The sequence below is a fragment of the Pochonia chlamydosporia genome, chromosome 7 (genome assembly GCF_001653235.2).
Source record: "Pochonia chlamydosporia 170 chromosome 7, whole genome shotgun sequence".
Classification (NCBI taxonomy): Eukaryota; Fungi; Ascomycota; class Sordariomycetes; order Hypocreales; family Clavicipitaceae; genus Pochonia; species Pochonia chlamydosporia.
The window spans coordinates 715,441-732,048 of record NC_035796.1 but is presented as its reverse complement, the minus strand read 5'-3'; the positions used below and the strand labels follow the sequence as shown (position 1 = coordinate 732,048).

At 48.1% G+C, this 16,608-nt stretch overlaps 4 protein-coding genes across 4 annotated transcripts; 3 read left to right on the top strand and 1 right to left on the bottom strand.

Moving 5' to 3' along the window:
* Positions 1-1,383: 1,383 nt before the first annotated feature.
* On the top strand, positions 1,384-4,605 carry VFPPC_07106 (caffeine-induced death protein; the record flags this gene model as incomplete). Its single annotated transcript, XM_018286022.1, has 1 exon — positions 1,384-4,605. One exon carries the CDS (start codon positions 1,384-1,386, stop codon positions 4,603-4,605), a length of 3,222 nt encoding a protein of 1,073 aa, XP_018139950.1.
* Positions 4,606-7,834: 3,229 nt separating this feature from the next.
* VFPPC_07104 (ribose-phosphate diphosphokinase) lies at positions 7,835-9,440 on the top strand (the record flags this gene model as incomplete). Its single annotated transcript, XM_018286021.1, has 3 exons — positions 7,835-7,945; positions 8,002-8,149; positions 8,203-9,440. The coding sequence occupies 3 exons, from the start codon at positions 7,835-7,837 to the stop codon at positions 9,438-9,440; spliced, it is 1,497 nt and encodes a 498-aa protein (XP_018139951.1).
* Positions 9,441-10,210: 770 nt separating this feature from the next.
* On the bottom strand, positions 10,211-11,378 carry VFPPC_07103 (oxidoreductase; the record flags this gene model as incomplete). Its single annotated transcript, XM_018286020.1, has 5 exons — positions 10,211-10,243; positions 10,315-10,423; positions 10,483-10,538; positions 10,605-10,914; positions 11,074-11,378. The coding sequence occupies 5 exons, from the start codon at positions 11,376-11,378 to the stop codon at positions 10,211-10,213; spliced, it is 813 nt and encodes a 270-aa protein (XP_018139952.1).
* A 1,599-nt stretch (positions 11,379-12,977) lies between these two features.
* VFPPC_07102 (NEDD8-activating enzyme E1 regulatory subunit) lies at positions 12,978-14,895 on the top strand (the record flags this gene model as incomplete). The annotated part of the gene is made up of 5 exons (XM_018286019.1): positions 12,978-13,182; positions 13,229-13,422; positions 13,492-14,101; positions 14,163-14,413; positions 14,521-14,895. 5 exons carry the CDS (start codon positions 12,978-12,980, stop codon positions 14,893-14,895), a joined length of 1,635 nt encoding a protein of 544 aa, XP_018139953.1.
* Between the last annotated feature and the right edge of the window lie 1,713 nt (positions 14,896-16,608).

Here is a 16,608-nt window from a genome sequence, read left to right as displayed (position 1 = left end):
GTAGAGCTTTCACAAGGTGTATGATGCAGCAGTGATTCGTATGGCGAGATGTCAGATCACAGAAAGAAATCAAATGGAGAGAGACTGTGAAAGAAGCTGGTGGAGAATGAACCGGACAGAAGACTTACTAAGTACCTGGGAATGTAATGACGGAAAGCAAGTGGTTGGCCCCACACCTGGTTAGGCGGGCTGTGGGAACATTGAAAGTCAATGATTAAATGTCAACTTTATGACCAGACGGCCAGGCAGCAAACTTCATCAATGTTAGAATTGATCAAGTGCTTGGTGTGCAGCTCCGAGCATGGTCCTTACTTTGGTACATATGTACTTGCCCAACCATGGCCCTTACCAGACGCTCAAGGGCTACCAAGGTCACGTTTGCGTGCTCTATAGTGCAAGAAGACATGAGCACAGACCAAATACATGTAAGGCCTGGCGTACCTACGCCAGGCCAGTTACTGCTTGGCCAAAAGCACCAGACAGTGCAGCGCGTCGACAACATGTATCTAGGTACCTTGGTAAAGTAGGGGGCAACTTCCAACTTAGAAGGTCAACTAGTTAGGAGTGTGGCATCCAGGTTGATCTGCTTCAATGGAACTCAACCTTGGAATCAATGGGTCCATGTCGATCCATGCTGCCGCCAGGCTCCAGCTCGGGTTACTGGAAGAAATGTCACTGCTTGCCTCTGTCAACAATACACAAGCAGTGTGAATTCAAGAAGAGATGCCTTGCGCCAAAACCTAGCGGTCGTTCAAGAAATTTACGACCGTCGTCGTGACGAGTTTCGTTAGCCCAGTCTTGTAACTAAAGGATCTGGACTAGCCCAGACCAGACATCTAACTGACTGGTGTCTGGTCTGGTGGCGCTGGTACTTAAGCAGTCTGGTGCCGACCCATCTGCCACCAGTTGACCTGTGGGCTCTGAGCTTTGCCTGTTGGAGCTCCATGTCTCGCAGCCATTCAATGTCAAGTTCCAGCACACATGCAGTCAGCCAATGTTGTGGTCAAGCACCTCCACCAGAAAACTTAAAGACCAGTTGACCTGTGCGACAAACAAGCAAGCTTCAGTTCTGACACTCAAAGTTGTCGCCGTCTATCTTTGCGATTGACATCAATACACTCGAAGCAAGTCCTCCTTTTCAGAGCACTCTTATTTATTTGTACTTTGCATACAAGATTCCCACCACACAGCTCCCTGCCGGCCATCTGCATCCCAAGGGATTTTCTCATGTAAGATGACCAAAGCACACTCACATCCTCTGTTCTCACAATTATAGTACCACTCATACGCAGACTATTCCGTACTGCTACGCAGCAACACATCGGCAAAGCCAGCCAGCCAAGCACCACTGGTGAATTCAGTCGCAGAGCTAGAGCCATCACGATGGAGCCTAATGAAGTTGACCGCCAGCCTGACATACAGGATCGTATCCGTGAGCTAGCCCTTACAAACCAGTTGCCTCAAGTTACCAGCTCGGATAAATCTTCTCAGGCAATACATACTTGGTCAGGGAGGACATCTATCGCTTCATCCCACCCTAGTGTCACTTCTTCATTGGAGCCAGACACAAGGGTTTCGGCAAATTTCGGCGCACAGAATGGCTTCCAACCTCCCAGGCCCGGGAAAAGACGTCCTAACCAGGCACAGAGGCGTCAGATGAGCTCTGAACTCTCTTTGTCGTTAGGCTCACAATGGCAAGCTTTAGATCAAACCCCGAGGTTGGCGGATTTCAGCTCAGCTAGAATCGTTTCCCACTCCGGTTTCGGGAATCAATCTCCATATAGCTCTAATGCAGCTAGAGGGATTCAGCCTGGAGGTCCTCCTCCAAGAGGAAGTTCAAGAATTACAGAATCGATTAGGCCCTCCGCTCCGCGGCTTTCCAGACCGTCACCTTTCGCAGGACCCTCTACGGGGCAGTCACAAAATTCCGGCAGGCCTGGCCACGAATCTTTCTCGCCTCACGGTTCTCAGTACACACAAACCCAACTCCACCGCAATCGCCGGCAATATTTCAGACATGAGGATGTTACCGCCCAGGTTGCTTTGCTTGATACGCTTTGCTATCAGGCTGTCAGAAGTTCTGAGATAGAAAGAGACGAAATTGCGCAAAAGGAGGCTTTCAGGCAAAAAGTTGAACGAATATGCCGGGAGACAATATCAGACTTTGAACGGAACACTGCAGACGGCGAAAACTTTCCAAGTACATCAGTTGAGCTCAAATGCTTTGGAAGTTTATCGTCTGGTTTCGCCACAAAGTCATCAGATATGGATCTGGGGCTCTTCTCACCATTTTCAAGCATGCAACCAGACGCACCGGGATCCATAGTTCCTCGGCTGCTAGAGAAAGCCTTTTTAGATGCTGGCCTTGGTGCCAGGCTACTGAGCCGGACAAGAGTCCCAATCATCAAACTCTGCGAGAGTCCATCCGAAGACCTTCGAAATGCATTGCTCGTGGAGAGGTCAAAATGGGACTGCGGTTCGGAAAGGGGGAATTTGAAAGACCAGGACGAAGATGAGTTAAAAACACAGAGATCCGAGCACATCGACGCCATCGCGGCAGGTGATGTTGAGCCCGATTCCTCTCCCCCAGCCGAGTTTGAACTGCCCACTCGGGGCAGTAAAGACGAAGTTCAAAGATTGCAGCTAAGGCAGAATGCACAGAGCCCCCTTCCAGCATATTATGCGTTGGCCAAAAGGGTGCTCAGACGCGCGGGAGGTCGTGATATTTCACTCTCCAACCATAGAGACTTCACCAAGCTGGATTGGGTGATTCTCAACGGTGTGTGCCAGGCTTTCATACGCGGATTACGCAGCACGGAGCTTCGAGACCGATTGGAATCTTTTCCTTCCTTATCGTCCAGGGTTGCTTGGACTGAAGTGGGCTATCGATCTCTTGCGGGAGTGTATGCCCAAGTACAAGGTGAACAAACCATTTTGACGTGGAATAATTGGCTGTCCAAAACAGATATAGGTGATTCGGATGAACAGATAAAGGAAGCACTAGATACCTGGAGGCATGTGCAACAGAGAACGGATTTTGGAGTTGATCCTCTGGGATACAACAGAGATCTCCAAAATGCACTTGAGAAGATCAAGCGACTACCGTCAATCCAGTTATGTCAGCTAGAGCAAGACATGAACGAATCACCTTCCCAATATTACCTGAGGGCTAAAGCAATTGTATGCAGCCTTGGCAGGATTGAGACAAACTTGTCAATGGAGACGTCAAAGGAAATTGCAATTCGCTATATTACGGGAATCAATAACGACAACCTGCGGCAGGATATGAAGGCCGCCTTGGACAAATCCCAGCACCAAATGGACCTTGACGAATTAGGACAGCAGCATAAATGTCTACACCTTGCTTATGAACTTGAAATGACAGTTGGCAGCGGTTTGTATAGCGAGGATGCCATTGGATGCATCAAGGGCTATATTGAGCTATTACGGACAAAGCTCACTAAACTTACTGATGATCAGCCTGTCACCAGGTTCGTTATTCCAGTTACTCAGGCAACTCTACCATTGATGTCCACAATACAACTCTTGCAGCCACCTCACAAGCTTGGATTGAGCCGGACCCGAGACAGATACCAAGACACACTGGAGTTTCCGTCTGGTGGGGTTGGAGTGCAGTGCGATATCAACTTTTCAGCGCACCTTGCGCTTCAAAATACGTCGTTACTCCGCTGCTATTCTCTTACAGACTGCAGAGTCCGACCCATCGTCTTGTTCATCAAAAGGTGGGCGAAAGTCCGGGGTATCAACTCTGGATACCGTGGCACGTTGGGCAGCTACGGCTATGTTTTAATGGTATTGCACTATCTTGTCAACGTTGCAAGCCCATTTGTGTGTCCCAATTTGCAACATCTTGCGCCATCCTCGACTGGATATTCTTCTCCCCCTAGCAGCCCGAGCACACTCAGGTGCCAAGGATACGATGTGGAATTTTGGAATAATGAGAACGAAATAATGCATCTTGCAAGGAATCATCAACTCACTCGTAACACTGAAAGCATTGGGCAGCTTCTTCGAGGCTTCTTTGAATATTTCGCTCAAAGTGGGCCACTGAGCCGTGGATTTGGCAAGGGATTTGACTGGGGAAGGGATGTGTTAAGCCTTCGCACCCATGGTGGCCTTTTGACAAAGCCAGAAAAAGGGTGGACAGGTGCTAAAACTATATACGAAGCTCCAGCGCCTGCCACTGATGATTCGATATATCGTTACGAGGAAGACTCTTCAAAACGGAAGACTACGCCTTCGGGCTCAGTAGAGTTGAAGAGGACCCCTCCTTCTACATGTACTGGAAAGCGTGAAGCAGTGAAGGAGATTCGGCATAGGTATTTATTTGCCATTGAAGACCCTTTTGAACTGGATCACAACGTTGCTCGGACTGTCACTCACAATGGCATTGTATCAATTCGCGATGAGTTTCGACGAGCCTGGCGTATTATTCGCGCAGCTGGGAGCAGGGACTTTAACGAAGATTTGCTGGTGGATGTTAGTGAGCCAACTAATGACCATGATTCGTTTATGCAGCTACTCGAAGATATTCACGGACCTCGGGGACAATGGGGGCAAGCCCCTTTCGGATCAACGGGGTGAAACAATGGCTCTTTCAACCGTTGTCTTCCTGTATAAAATAGCTGTATTTGATACTTGGCCGAAACGGAGTGTATTTGGACGAGGTATTTACAGGCAACCTTGCAAAAGGCAAGGCACATCTTGTTTGTACTACGCGTTTTGCAATCTCGACTAGAAGATTGAATCATACATGGTTTCGATGAAGATTCTCGCCCTGTCCCGGACGTTCAAGACACGCACTGCCTGACCCTTCGATATACGGAGTTCAATTTGGCTTTTATCAGATGACATTGTAAAAGGGTTGGATAACCATTTTCAAGCTATCTACTTCCATGCTGACCTATTCATTGTTTCTCCGCCGCAAGATATATTCTTCACAACATGGACTCTGGCACTCTTGCAGTTATTGATTTGTACCCTGTCCCTCTAAACATCTGTGTCGAAAATTATAGTTATGTTGTTCGTAACCCAATTTCTTCCATTTCTACTCGTCGCAAACAAAAACTGACAATCCGACATAACAGCCTAGCATGCTTCGACGTAGACCCTTGAATTTTTGACTTCAAACATCCCCGTCGAGAGCTCGAGTCAGTCCGCTTCGTTGAAGTTCTCGTACTGTCTGAAGCAGGTCAGCGGTTCGGGGATAAAGTTCCACGTTCATGAGTTTAGATAGCAAAGCATATAGAAGTGTCGATTCCGGAAGAAGTTCAGCCACATGTGGGCTGGATATGGCCTGCAAGATTTGATGAAGCAACCGGAATGAGTACCACGTTGCTTGCAGCTGAGCGCAGGCGTGTACAATCACCCACGATATACAGTCTCCGAAATTTCTCGTCACGCCAACAAGTTCTTTCTCGATGACCTCTACGAGAGGTTCGCTGCCCCGCCTCCTGGACTCCATCTTATCCAAAGCCATCGCCAAGACAATCCAAAACTTTTCGTCCTTGCAATGAAGCTTTGTCTCGAGGAGTTTTGCGCATGATAGGATGTCTCTCATGGACTGTCTGGCTAGATCTTGCGACAAGGGCTTTATTTGCCTGCCATTATACGAAGGGCTTTCCACCCGCCTGAATTCCCGAATTTCAAGGCCACTTCCTTTGCGAGGTGCAATAAGGCTAGCAGTTGAGTATGCAAGTTGCCTTACTGTAGTGCTTCCATCCCAGGCACTCTTGAGGGCGGGACACTCTAACAACGATGGTAAGAACATCCGAATCGGAATATGTGCATCAAGATCATAACCCCTTGCGCAAAACTGCAATACAAACTCAGATACCCGTGGATCTAAATTGTGCAGAATAGGCAGCACAAATCGGCCTTCTTTGAAGCGAATGCCTTCTCCATATTGTGTATATTCAGCTTGGAATGCATTATACTCATCGCACTGCGGTGCAGGCTTTGCGCACTTCGCAGTCAACTGCGAAAGAGAAGCCTGCGGTGAATTTTTGCGTTCAAATGCCAGGTGTATCGCTTTCTCGGGATAAGACAACCCAATCTTCTGGAATATTTTTTTTGGTGCAAAGCTCAATATCCTGACGCCTTGGCGGGGCTGAGTGTGCAAGTCTCGAAGAAATGCGACTCGTCCTTCACCAAGGTTATGCACCAACAAATCCGAATCGGATGTGAGCAAGACACCACCATGTTTTGAAATTTCCACTGCACAAAAGTGATCTGCCTCACCCGGTACAACCTCCGTCACCTCCCCGTATTCGTCAGACCCTCTCAGGCAATCCAAGACTGCCGGCACGAGGAAGGAGGGGTCGACCAGAGGCCGAGAATCTGGACTTTGAGTCTTGAGGATATCAATGACTACATCACAGTTACCCTCTACCACGTATGATGGTGGGCATCCCTCAGAATGAGACCCATATAGGTGACACAGACGAGTAGTGGCTTTCATCATCCTACTTATTCGGACGTCTAGTTTTCCTGGCGGTAGATAACCATCGAAATACAGCTTTCTCCTGTTTGTAATGTGTTAGATGGTATATTGAAGGGCTAGTTAAGAGTCGTTCCTGTGTGATTTTGCTCCATCGGTACTGAACTTACACGACGACTCTGTGCAGACGCAACGAGGTGAGCCAAGACAGGGCTACATGCCGAAGGAGACCGTAAGATGGCTGCGTAACTCCATTAGCTCTGCATATATGGAGAATATGGTACGCAAGTGCAGGCCCATCTATAACCACAGTCTCATCTTCAAGGGTATCCCAGGCCGCGAATGGTCTCAGTGTAGTATACAAATGCGAGACCCCCATGATTGGAATCGGCAGGGTGTACTCCGTACGTGTACGCCAATGCTTGGCCTTGACATGAACCACACTCAACAGTTGCCCGAATATCTAGAAGATCATCCGTGTTAATTCGCGCACCTGTATGGTGAAGAGCTTGGGGATATCTGGAGCCATCGTTGATTTGGAGGTGGTGAAAAATGCTGGGCTGTCTTCCTGCCTTCAATGTTGAACCAAGGGGACCCACAGCAGGCAACATTGAAGGACCCAGAGCCATCTGACTGGGAACATTTGACAATTCATCAATGCTACGTACTACATACCTACTAGGTACCTAGGTACTTCAGGTTTAGGTAGGTAGGTAGGTATATGTAAAAAGGACTATTCTGCCGAGGAAAAAATAATCAAAGAAAGAATGAACAAAAAAGAGAAAGAAAAAAACACAGGATCCACGCCGTTCAGCTAGCAGCAAACCGCCAAATGGAAAATTTTGGAGCGGTTCTAGTATTACGGCATAGTTCTACTAGAGAAAAGATTGAAGTTTGCTGTACCCCCTTAGCTTCGTGAACATGGACAATACCGATGCATGGATTAAACAAGCCGGATTTGAGGAAGATTACTACATTTCTACATTGTTCCAGGTGACCAGCCAAGCGGCCTTTGGTAGAAATATTCTTTAAATACCTACCTACCTAGGTAAGTAAGTAGGTCAAATATCTTAGTCCTGAAAGTTGGCGGTCTACGGTGCTCTATATTCTTTAACTGTGCTGCGGGGATTAATGGTCTGGTGGACAACTTTTCACCCTCGCGGCCCGACTTGGTCCGACCTCGAGGCTCTCACTGGGCAGGCACATTTTGGCGCACTGTCCATTTCCAATTGTCCTACCACGTCCAAAAACGAATCCCACACAGTGTTGACTATAAAATGTACTGTATCCCACAACGTTGAAAAAAAAAAGCCCTGGATGCAACTTCGTTTCCCTCGCTTCTCCCCTTTCAACCGTAACGCTACTTCGCCCAGAATGCGCAATACCCTTATATTCGCTGGCAATTCTTGTCCAGTTCTCACTGGCCAAATATGCGAAAATCTGGGCATGACTCCCGCTGATGCGGAGCTAACACAATTCTCCAACGTGAGAGTCCCATAGCCCAAACCGGTGTCATCCAAGTAGCGGCTAACACACCCAAGGGGGAGACAAGTGTCAGGATCTTGACGAGTGTACGAGAGAAAGATGTGTTTGTGGTGCAGTCGGGAAGCCCCAAGATCAATGATTCCATAATGGAACTGCTCATCATGATCTCAGCTTGCAAAGGAGGCTCCGCGAACAAAATCACAGGTTAGAAAAGTCCTCATGTGCCAGACTGGTACTCCAGCTCATACATGCTCTAGCTGTTCTCCCATACTTCCCATATAGCCGGCAATCGAAGAAAAAGGCCCACCGTGGCGCGATCACTGCACGAATGCTAGCCAACCTGCTCGGCGTTGCAGGAGTGAAGCATGTGATCACGGTAGACTTACATGCTTCACAAATGCAAGGGTTTTTCAAATGTCCAGTGGACAATCTTCATGCCGAGCCTATAATTGCGAAATGGATTCGGCGGAACGTCCACAATTGGCGAGAAGCAGTTGTGGTATCAAAGAATGCTGGAGGGACAAAACGGGTCACGTCACTCGCTGATGCTCTGAAGCTCAATTTCGGCATGGTTACCACAGACCGGAAAAGAGGGACCAATATGACAGCGAGCATGATTATGAATCATCTTGATGGTGTTGACAGGCAGCCTGCGCTTGAAACTGCCATGGGGACTGACATCTCCCCCCCTGGTGGAGGCTCCCAAGATGGCGCCATACAACATGTTCCGGCGCAAATATTTGGAACATCATTGACGGATGCCACCGGATCTCCCACTCGTCATGCTGAACGACGGGAGAAGATACCTGAGATACAGAGTAAGGCAAGTGGCGGTAGCGGCTCACCAGCTTCCCGCAGCACTCCGGAATTGCAATCCACTCATGAGCAAGTTTTTGATGACCGCCGAGCGCATGAAGTCATACATGGCCGCTTGATCCGAGGCCATGTCGTCGAAGATGACTTCAACTCACCTGCGATGTCAACGACTGGGAACAGCTTACAAGAGGAGGATCCTATGACTTTATCGCACGCCTCGTCTTTCTTTGTTCCAGAGGGCCAAGTCCTAGGCGGAGGAGGTGATCCAGCAGCAAGTTCTGACGAAGAAGACAATGCGTTTCAGGACACCAAGGCTGAGCACATGATTACCCTAGTTGGTAATGTGAGGAACCGGACCGTGTTTATCGTCGATGACATGATTGACAAGCCGGGCTCCTGGATTGCCGCCGCCGAAACGGTAGTAAAGAAAGGAGGAGCTAAAAAGGTTTTCTGCATTGCCACGCATGGTGTATTTGGTGCAGATTGTCTGGAGCAGCTTCAGGCATGCGAGTGCATCGACACGATACTCGTCACAAACAGCTTTCCAATCAACCAAGATCGCGCGAGGAATATTAGCAAGCTTGTTGTTCTCGACTTGTCGTTTCTTCTGTCAGAGGCTATTAGGCGTAATCATTACGGCGAATCCATTTCGCCACTGTTCCAACACACCGGGGACTGAGGTCCAGGGACAGCAGTTTGATTCACGTGTACCAGTGTACCCTCACCAGCTTTGTCCCCGAAAAACACATGTCCTGGTTTCGAGCATTGTCACCACTTCTTAGCGCGGCGTTCTTGGTTGGCGTGCTTTGCTTTCTTTTTAGGTCAAGTAACGGGTGCAATTATCCATCGTGTTAACTGATCTTACTCTGTATGACATCAATCCCTTGAGGGGGAATCTCCACTTTACCCAAATTGTGCTTGATCTTTCTGTGCTTGTACGGCACTACGATCTATGCCGACATCTTGGTCAAAACTTCACAGTGAGGCAATATTGACAAGAACAACTCTTCGTCACTTAAATACCCAGTGGTGCCATCGCTTGTGATGGCAAGGATCCAATTCAGCCTAGAATGGATTCTTAACGGAACACTGGTAGATTGACTTTCATCGTTTGTAGAAGGCCCCTAGTTCAGATTGTATTTCAATCTCCGCCGCTATGGCTTTGAGCGTGGGGCAAGAGAAACTTTCGAACATGAATCTTTATTGACCTAATGCAATCGAGTCTGATCCTCCCAAAACCAGCTCAATAGAATTGAACATACAGCCACTAGTACACACGATCCAGTTGCTATGAACATAGAGCAAAAATTGTACATGTTGCCAGTTGTGACATTGAACCGAAGGCTTGTGCCTTCTGTTGTAGCTCTCAACGCGTGCTCCCGTATTGTGTTGAGCTATCTAGCTTGGTGTCTAAAACCTTGCCGTGTTCTTAAACCCGTTCAGGAAGTATTAATTCTTTCTATGCATGATAAGGGCTGATGCCTAGTGAGATGCAGAAAGCATATGGTGTCAGCGTTTGTCCTTAGGGTCACTTGGGTAGGCGTCGCACTTACTTGGTGGTTTGGAAACACAAGAGTGTCTGCAATAACCAGATTTTCGCGGCGAGTAGCTGTGAAAACGACTACCTCAGCAATGTCGTCGGGGGTCAGAGGCTCGCATCCGCTGTTGTGGGAAATTGCTTGTCAGAACTACTTCGGTCATGCAGAGCGATGTAAACTTACGCGTAGACGGCATCGGCTTTCGTCTTGTTTCCATCAAACCGGACAAGAGAGAACTCCTAGAAAAGTGACCCTTTATGAGCGTTTGGGCATTTCAAACATCGTATATTGTCGAGAAAACCTACCGTTTCGACCTGACCGGGGTCTATTTCAATGACTCTGATTCGAGTGGCAATGAGCTCCTTTCGCAAACTCTCCGTAAAGCTCCGAACGGCAGCCTTGGTAGCGCAGTAGATAGATCCTCCCGGATATGGCTCACGGCCGGCGATAGAGCCTACGTTGATAATATCGCCTTGACCTCCATCAGAGCGCCTTTGGAATATTGGTAGAATGGCTTGTGTGATGTTGATCAGCCCTGTAACGTTGGTGGCAAACATAATATTCATATCGTCCTCATGGATATCCGGGGCACGTGCGACGCCTTTCACGAGACCTCTGTAAATAACGACACAAAGTTCGTCAGCATTTCCAGCAAACGTAGTGCTGATATCGGCGCCTCCCTGTGCAGATTTGTACTTGTGGCGATGGCGATGCTTGAAGTCGCCCTCATAAGGGAGTGTGGTGTGATAACGAGTCAAATTGAGTTTTACTTACGCATTGTTGACAAGAACATTGATATCTTGCCACTCCTCTGGCAAGTTGCCGACGAATTCCCGGACTTCCTCGGGTTTGCTAACATCTAGTTTCACTGGGAGGACCTTGACGCCCTGTCCAACCTCTTGCGCGATTTGAGATGCCAATTCGTTCAGTGAGTTGATGCGACGGGCAGTGAGGATCAGCCGTAAGTTGTCTGGGCTTGTTCTGGCGAATTCAAGCGCAGTGGATCGCCCAATGCCTGACGAAGCCCCAGTGATGAGCACTGTCTTACCAGCCAAACGTTTAGCAGCAGCTGATGCCATTGTCCTGATTAAGGTATTGTGGTTGCGGTTTGTCTGACGGAAGCCTGGGGAACGCTGAGGTTGCGTTGAGTGAATACTTAAGGCCAGCCAGGGGACTGGGTAGACAGATGGCGTGGAGAACTGGGGAAGGAGGTAGGATTTGTAAATGCGCGGCAGCCAGCGATTCATCAAGTCGACTTTGCCCGAGTAGCAGCGTTATAGTCCGATGAAGAAAAATCAAATTGTCTGGTTCCAAAGCTGAGCTGGGGTCCGATGGCACAGGTCACTAGTGTCGCTGGATTTGGAATGGCATCGAGAGTCCGGGTCAATTATTCTGGTGCCAAGGGCACCTGCATGTGTGTGGTTGAACTCCTCAGCGGGAAGATTCAGTGACGCCACTCTGATCAACTCTGATGTTATTGAGCACCTGCACTCAGGGGCTCTAATGGCGTGCGGACTATGATATTGACCCAGTACAAGCTCTAGATACACTGTCGCATCAGTATATCTTAGCATGGTTCAGTCTAGTCGCAATTCAGGAGAATCCTTGCCCCTCAATCAGTCAAGTTCTCACTGAGAATCCGTGCGGGGTACATTGAATGCTACAGGGTAGATACGAGGCAAGTTCTGGCGATGATGCTGATCCGAAGTTTCGAATTTGTTCTGCAGTAACTCCACGTCGGGGACAATCACTCTAACAAAAGACGCCTTCAATAGCGAGCATGGAACAATGTACGATCATTGATGTGAAGAGAGTATCTGGTCGAATCAACACTCATGCCTCTTGAATGTTTACATACCATTTCCATGGTTCTGTTGTGGATTGATTCTTTAACCCTTACCCTCACACGAACTCTCACAATGATACCACGATGCGGATCTGGACACTGCCAATGCAAATAGCTAAGGTGGAAGCAATTGACATTCGTCTCAAGAATTTCCAATCCGCATTAGCACTCTCGGGTCTTGTAATTTGCAGGCATCGGCGGACTGTCTCGCCAATGTGAGAGAGTACCTACCAACCACTTTAAGGTGACAGCCAACAAGCAACAAGCAACATTGAACCTTGAACCTTGAACCAGGCTTCAAATGCCAACATCTGGATTAAGACGGCGCATTGACTCACTCTCACCACGATATAACACAAGACATTTGGATCTAGTGCGTCTCAGCTACGAGTTGCATTGCCTTAGACTCATTCGGCTATCTAGAATTTCCCTCGTTCCCTGGCAAACCTGGTAGAACGGAAATTTTGTATTCAATTGGATACAAATCAATATCCACTGGCTTGGTTCCATGACCATTGACTGGGAAACACAGTGCTTACTACAAGTCTAAGTAGGCTGGGGTCCTGTCTGGTCTGGTAATGGCTGGGGGTTAGGGTCCCGCAATTTAGGTGCTCAATCAGTCATCTCAGGCCTCTGGTAGCCTGGGACTTGTGCGGCCCACACATACATACCAGACCTATGTACCTACATACCTAGCATGTACCTACCTAGGTACCTAGGTAGGTACTAGGTAGTATGCGTGGACGTGCAGAAGTGAGCTGGTCTCTTTGTCTACCGAACAGTGCAACTATCAAACTTAACCTTAGCAGACGTTCTACTACCATAAGTCGCCATGCCTCAAGAAGCCGGTGCTAGCAAACTGACAGGACACGGTCCGACTGATAAGGAAAGAAGGTATGATCGACAGCTTCGACTGTGGGCTGCGTCAGGCCAAGCTGCACTGGAGACTGCAAATGTCCTCCTGGTCAACGCCAGCTCTGGGACTGTTGGTGTTGAAGTGCTCAAGAATTTGGTTTTGCCAGGTTTGTTTCCCGCCAGCGCCGGAGAACTTCATACAGTCCTTAATAACCCGACACTTTGCAGGAATTGGAAAATTTGTCATTGCCGATGAGGCCATTGTGCGGGATGAAGATCTAGGTGTCAACTTCTTCCTCGACGAGGATTGCCTAGGAAAACCGCGAGCTCTTTGTTGCGTGAACAGACTTGTAGAGCTCAATCCTGAGGTCTCGGGAGATTGGTATCCCAAGGAAGATGTCAGTAGTCTCGAGCAACGCCCCGCAACACTCCTCTCGTGCAAATGTGGTGGTCTCTTTATGATATCTTGATGCTGACTGCCCAGTCACAAGGCTCCTCTGGACCTTGACATGATCACAGCTTCTTCGGGACCATTTACTATCATTGCCTATACTTTGCCTCTGCATCAAGATCGTGTTTGCTTCCTCGAAACGTATGCTAGGCAACAAAACATTCCCCTCCTTAGCGTTTGTAACGTTGGTTACTATTCATACTTCACGCTAAAGCTGCCTGGGGATCTTCCAATCGTGGATACTCACCCAGATGGAGATGCGACTGCGGACTTGAGATTGTTAGACCCCTGGCCCGAATTGTCTAAGTTCTCACGCGAGATGACCCAGGATATTGACAATCTTGATGACCACGACCACGGGCATTTACCTCTTGTTGTTATTCTACTCCATTATCTTGAAAAATGGAAATCTTTGCACAGTGATGCACTACCTCTATCGTACTCTGATAAAGTAGCGTTTCGAAGCTTTGTCGCCGATGGCGCTAGGAGGGACAACCCTGAGGGAGGAGAGGAAAACTTCGAAGAGGCTGTTTCTGCGGTGATGAAACACGTAAACCCGTCCTCGCTGCCACGTTTCCTGGAGCAGGTTTTCGACTATATCGAGGTAACGGAGGTAAGTCCCTCTTCCCCAGTTTTCCATTATTGTTATTGCAGTCCCGCAGTCTAATTCCCTTCCTTAGATTTTGCCCAAGGAAAATTTCTGGGTAGTAGCAGAGGCTGTCAGACAATTCTATCAAAAGCATTCTCAACTCCCATTGCAGGGCGGTGTACCCGATATGAAGGCTCAGTCTAGCACTTACATGAAACTTCAGTCTCTCTACAAAGCCAAAGCAAGACAGGACATATCCGACATAGTGGATATTGTACGCACGCTTAAAGGTGGTGGAAGAATTGCCCGGGGTGACGTGGAACTATTCTGCAAGAACGCAAAATTTATCAAGCTGGTGCGCAGCTCAGAAGATGCACCATCTATTGGTAGTATTGTTGGTATGTGCGAAGAGGGGACGGTAACTATAATTACCAATGTAAACAACTGATACTAACAAAGCCTACTTGACCAGAAAACGAGCTCAAAAATGACGAATTGTCTGCAGTTGCAGGACCGGAAATGCCTACCTCATTGATTCATATCTATCTTGCTCTGCGCGCCTCCTTTATAGCCCCCACAGAGAGTGCAGAAGAGATCACAAACGTTGTCACGAATTCTATCCCAAGTCTTGTTGGGAACCAGAGCATCTTGCAGGCGGCTCGGGAAATCGTGCGGTCAAATCGAGGGGAGATTCACAACACAGCAGCGGTTACGGGGGGAATGGTTTCACAGGAAATGATCAAGCTCATCACAAGGCAATATATTCCAATTGATAACACCTGTATATTTGATGGAATAGAGAGCCGCTCTCAAGTGTTGCGTTTGAACCTCAGCAAGGACCACCTTCAACCTTGACAGCTAGATAAGACACACAGCCCTTGGTTGCTGTCAGCAATGCCTAAATAGATTATGTTCAACGAAGCTGCACTACACCGAGTACAGATAGAGCACAGTATTATATGTCTCGAGTCCTCGTATTCATTTAAAAGCGGTGGATAAGCCGCCGCGGCCAATGATCTCTTGATAGCTTAGGAAGTAGGTACCTGCCCTTACCTGCTCCCGGATTAGGTACTGTGTGCATTCAGTCGGGGTTTGCCTTGCACTTGCAGTATTTGTGCAATTTTTAAGAAAATCGTGACATTCCTATCTTAGATATTCTCTACCTACCTAGGTACCTAGGTACCTAGTAGGTAGGTACCCCTAGGTAGGTAGCCAAGGCGACTGCCTCGACGAACATGAACTAAAGAAGAACCCCAGCTGTGAGCTTTTTGGGGCCAAATTCTCTTTTCTTTCCGCAGCCTTGGACCATAGCCCAGTGATTATCTCACATGTTCGATCTACAGGACAAATCACGATGAACTCCAGCTTGCTGTGCAACAACCTCAAGTGCAGAAGGGAGCTCACAGATCGAGCGCTTGTTACCACATGCAGGTGGGCCTATCCCCGAAACTGAATCCTTGAGTCTCTGCCCTTTATCGACTAGCTACCGGATAATAATGCTAATAAATTCACCGCAGCCATGCTTTTTGTCTACAATGTGTTCAAAACCTTCGCCTAGCTACCGGTATAGCCATTAACCAGGCCTTTGCATGCCCTGCCTGCCACTCAGCATTGTCAGGAGAGCGAGATGCGGCAATAGCAAACCTTCACCCCAGCGAAGAGAATAGGGCAACCATCCTCACCGGCCTAAGTCCGAGCTTGGTTTTGGAATGCGCAGAGAGAGCCTTAGGCTTTTGGGCCTATCAAAAGACGCAAGAGATATACTACCAACGCTATCTTTATAGAACTTTGTCAGAGAAGAATTTAAGCCTAAAGTCTCAGCTTCGTCAAACCGTTATCGAAGCAAATACGGAGATATCGCGTTTGCGAAAGATAATTGAGGGTGCGTTGAGGACACAACTCTTTTTTTTTTTTTTTTTTTTTTTTTTTTTGCTGGTCTAACAGAAGCAGATGCTGCCAGAGAGCATGAACGGATCAGCCGTAGGAATGAGGAGCTTACGGTCGCTCATAGAGACAAGAACCGGCGTCTCTTGCAAATACAAGAGCTGCATCAAAAAGTCCCGTCGGGCCTAGAGGCGGGTAACATCGTAGGGGCAGCGTGCCATATGGTAGACTCTGCGGTCAATTCAGATTCTCCGCCGTCGAGAAAGGATCGCGGTTGGCTCAACGGAGGTCAAAAGAAAGACCTGTTTGTTTGGTCTTCGGCCGATGAGGGACTACTGGCCAACAATTTCTTGGCCAAGCCAAAAAAATACTGTTCAAACCAAGAGAAGCGAGTGAATGGTATGATGTTTTTGCATCAAGACACACTGTCCCGCCAAAGCTAAATGTATTGAAATGCCTGACACTCACGACACAGAGAATGCACTTCACAATTCAAGATGTATTTTGCGCAGATATTGGGCCATTCTGGGTGTTCGTGAATAATTCCAGCAGCAACCAGCGGACAGAAGCTTCAATACAAGCACCAGATATTATGGTAAATCATAAGTAGGTACCTCGAGTCTGGTTTGGTGACTGGCCATGAATACCCACACAGTGCAAATCTTTTGCATGACGCTTCTGTGC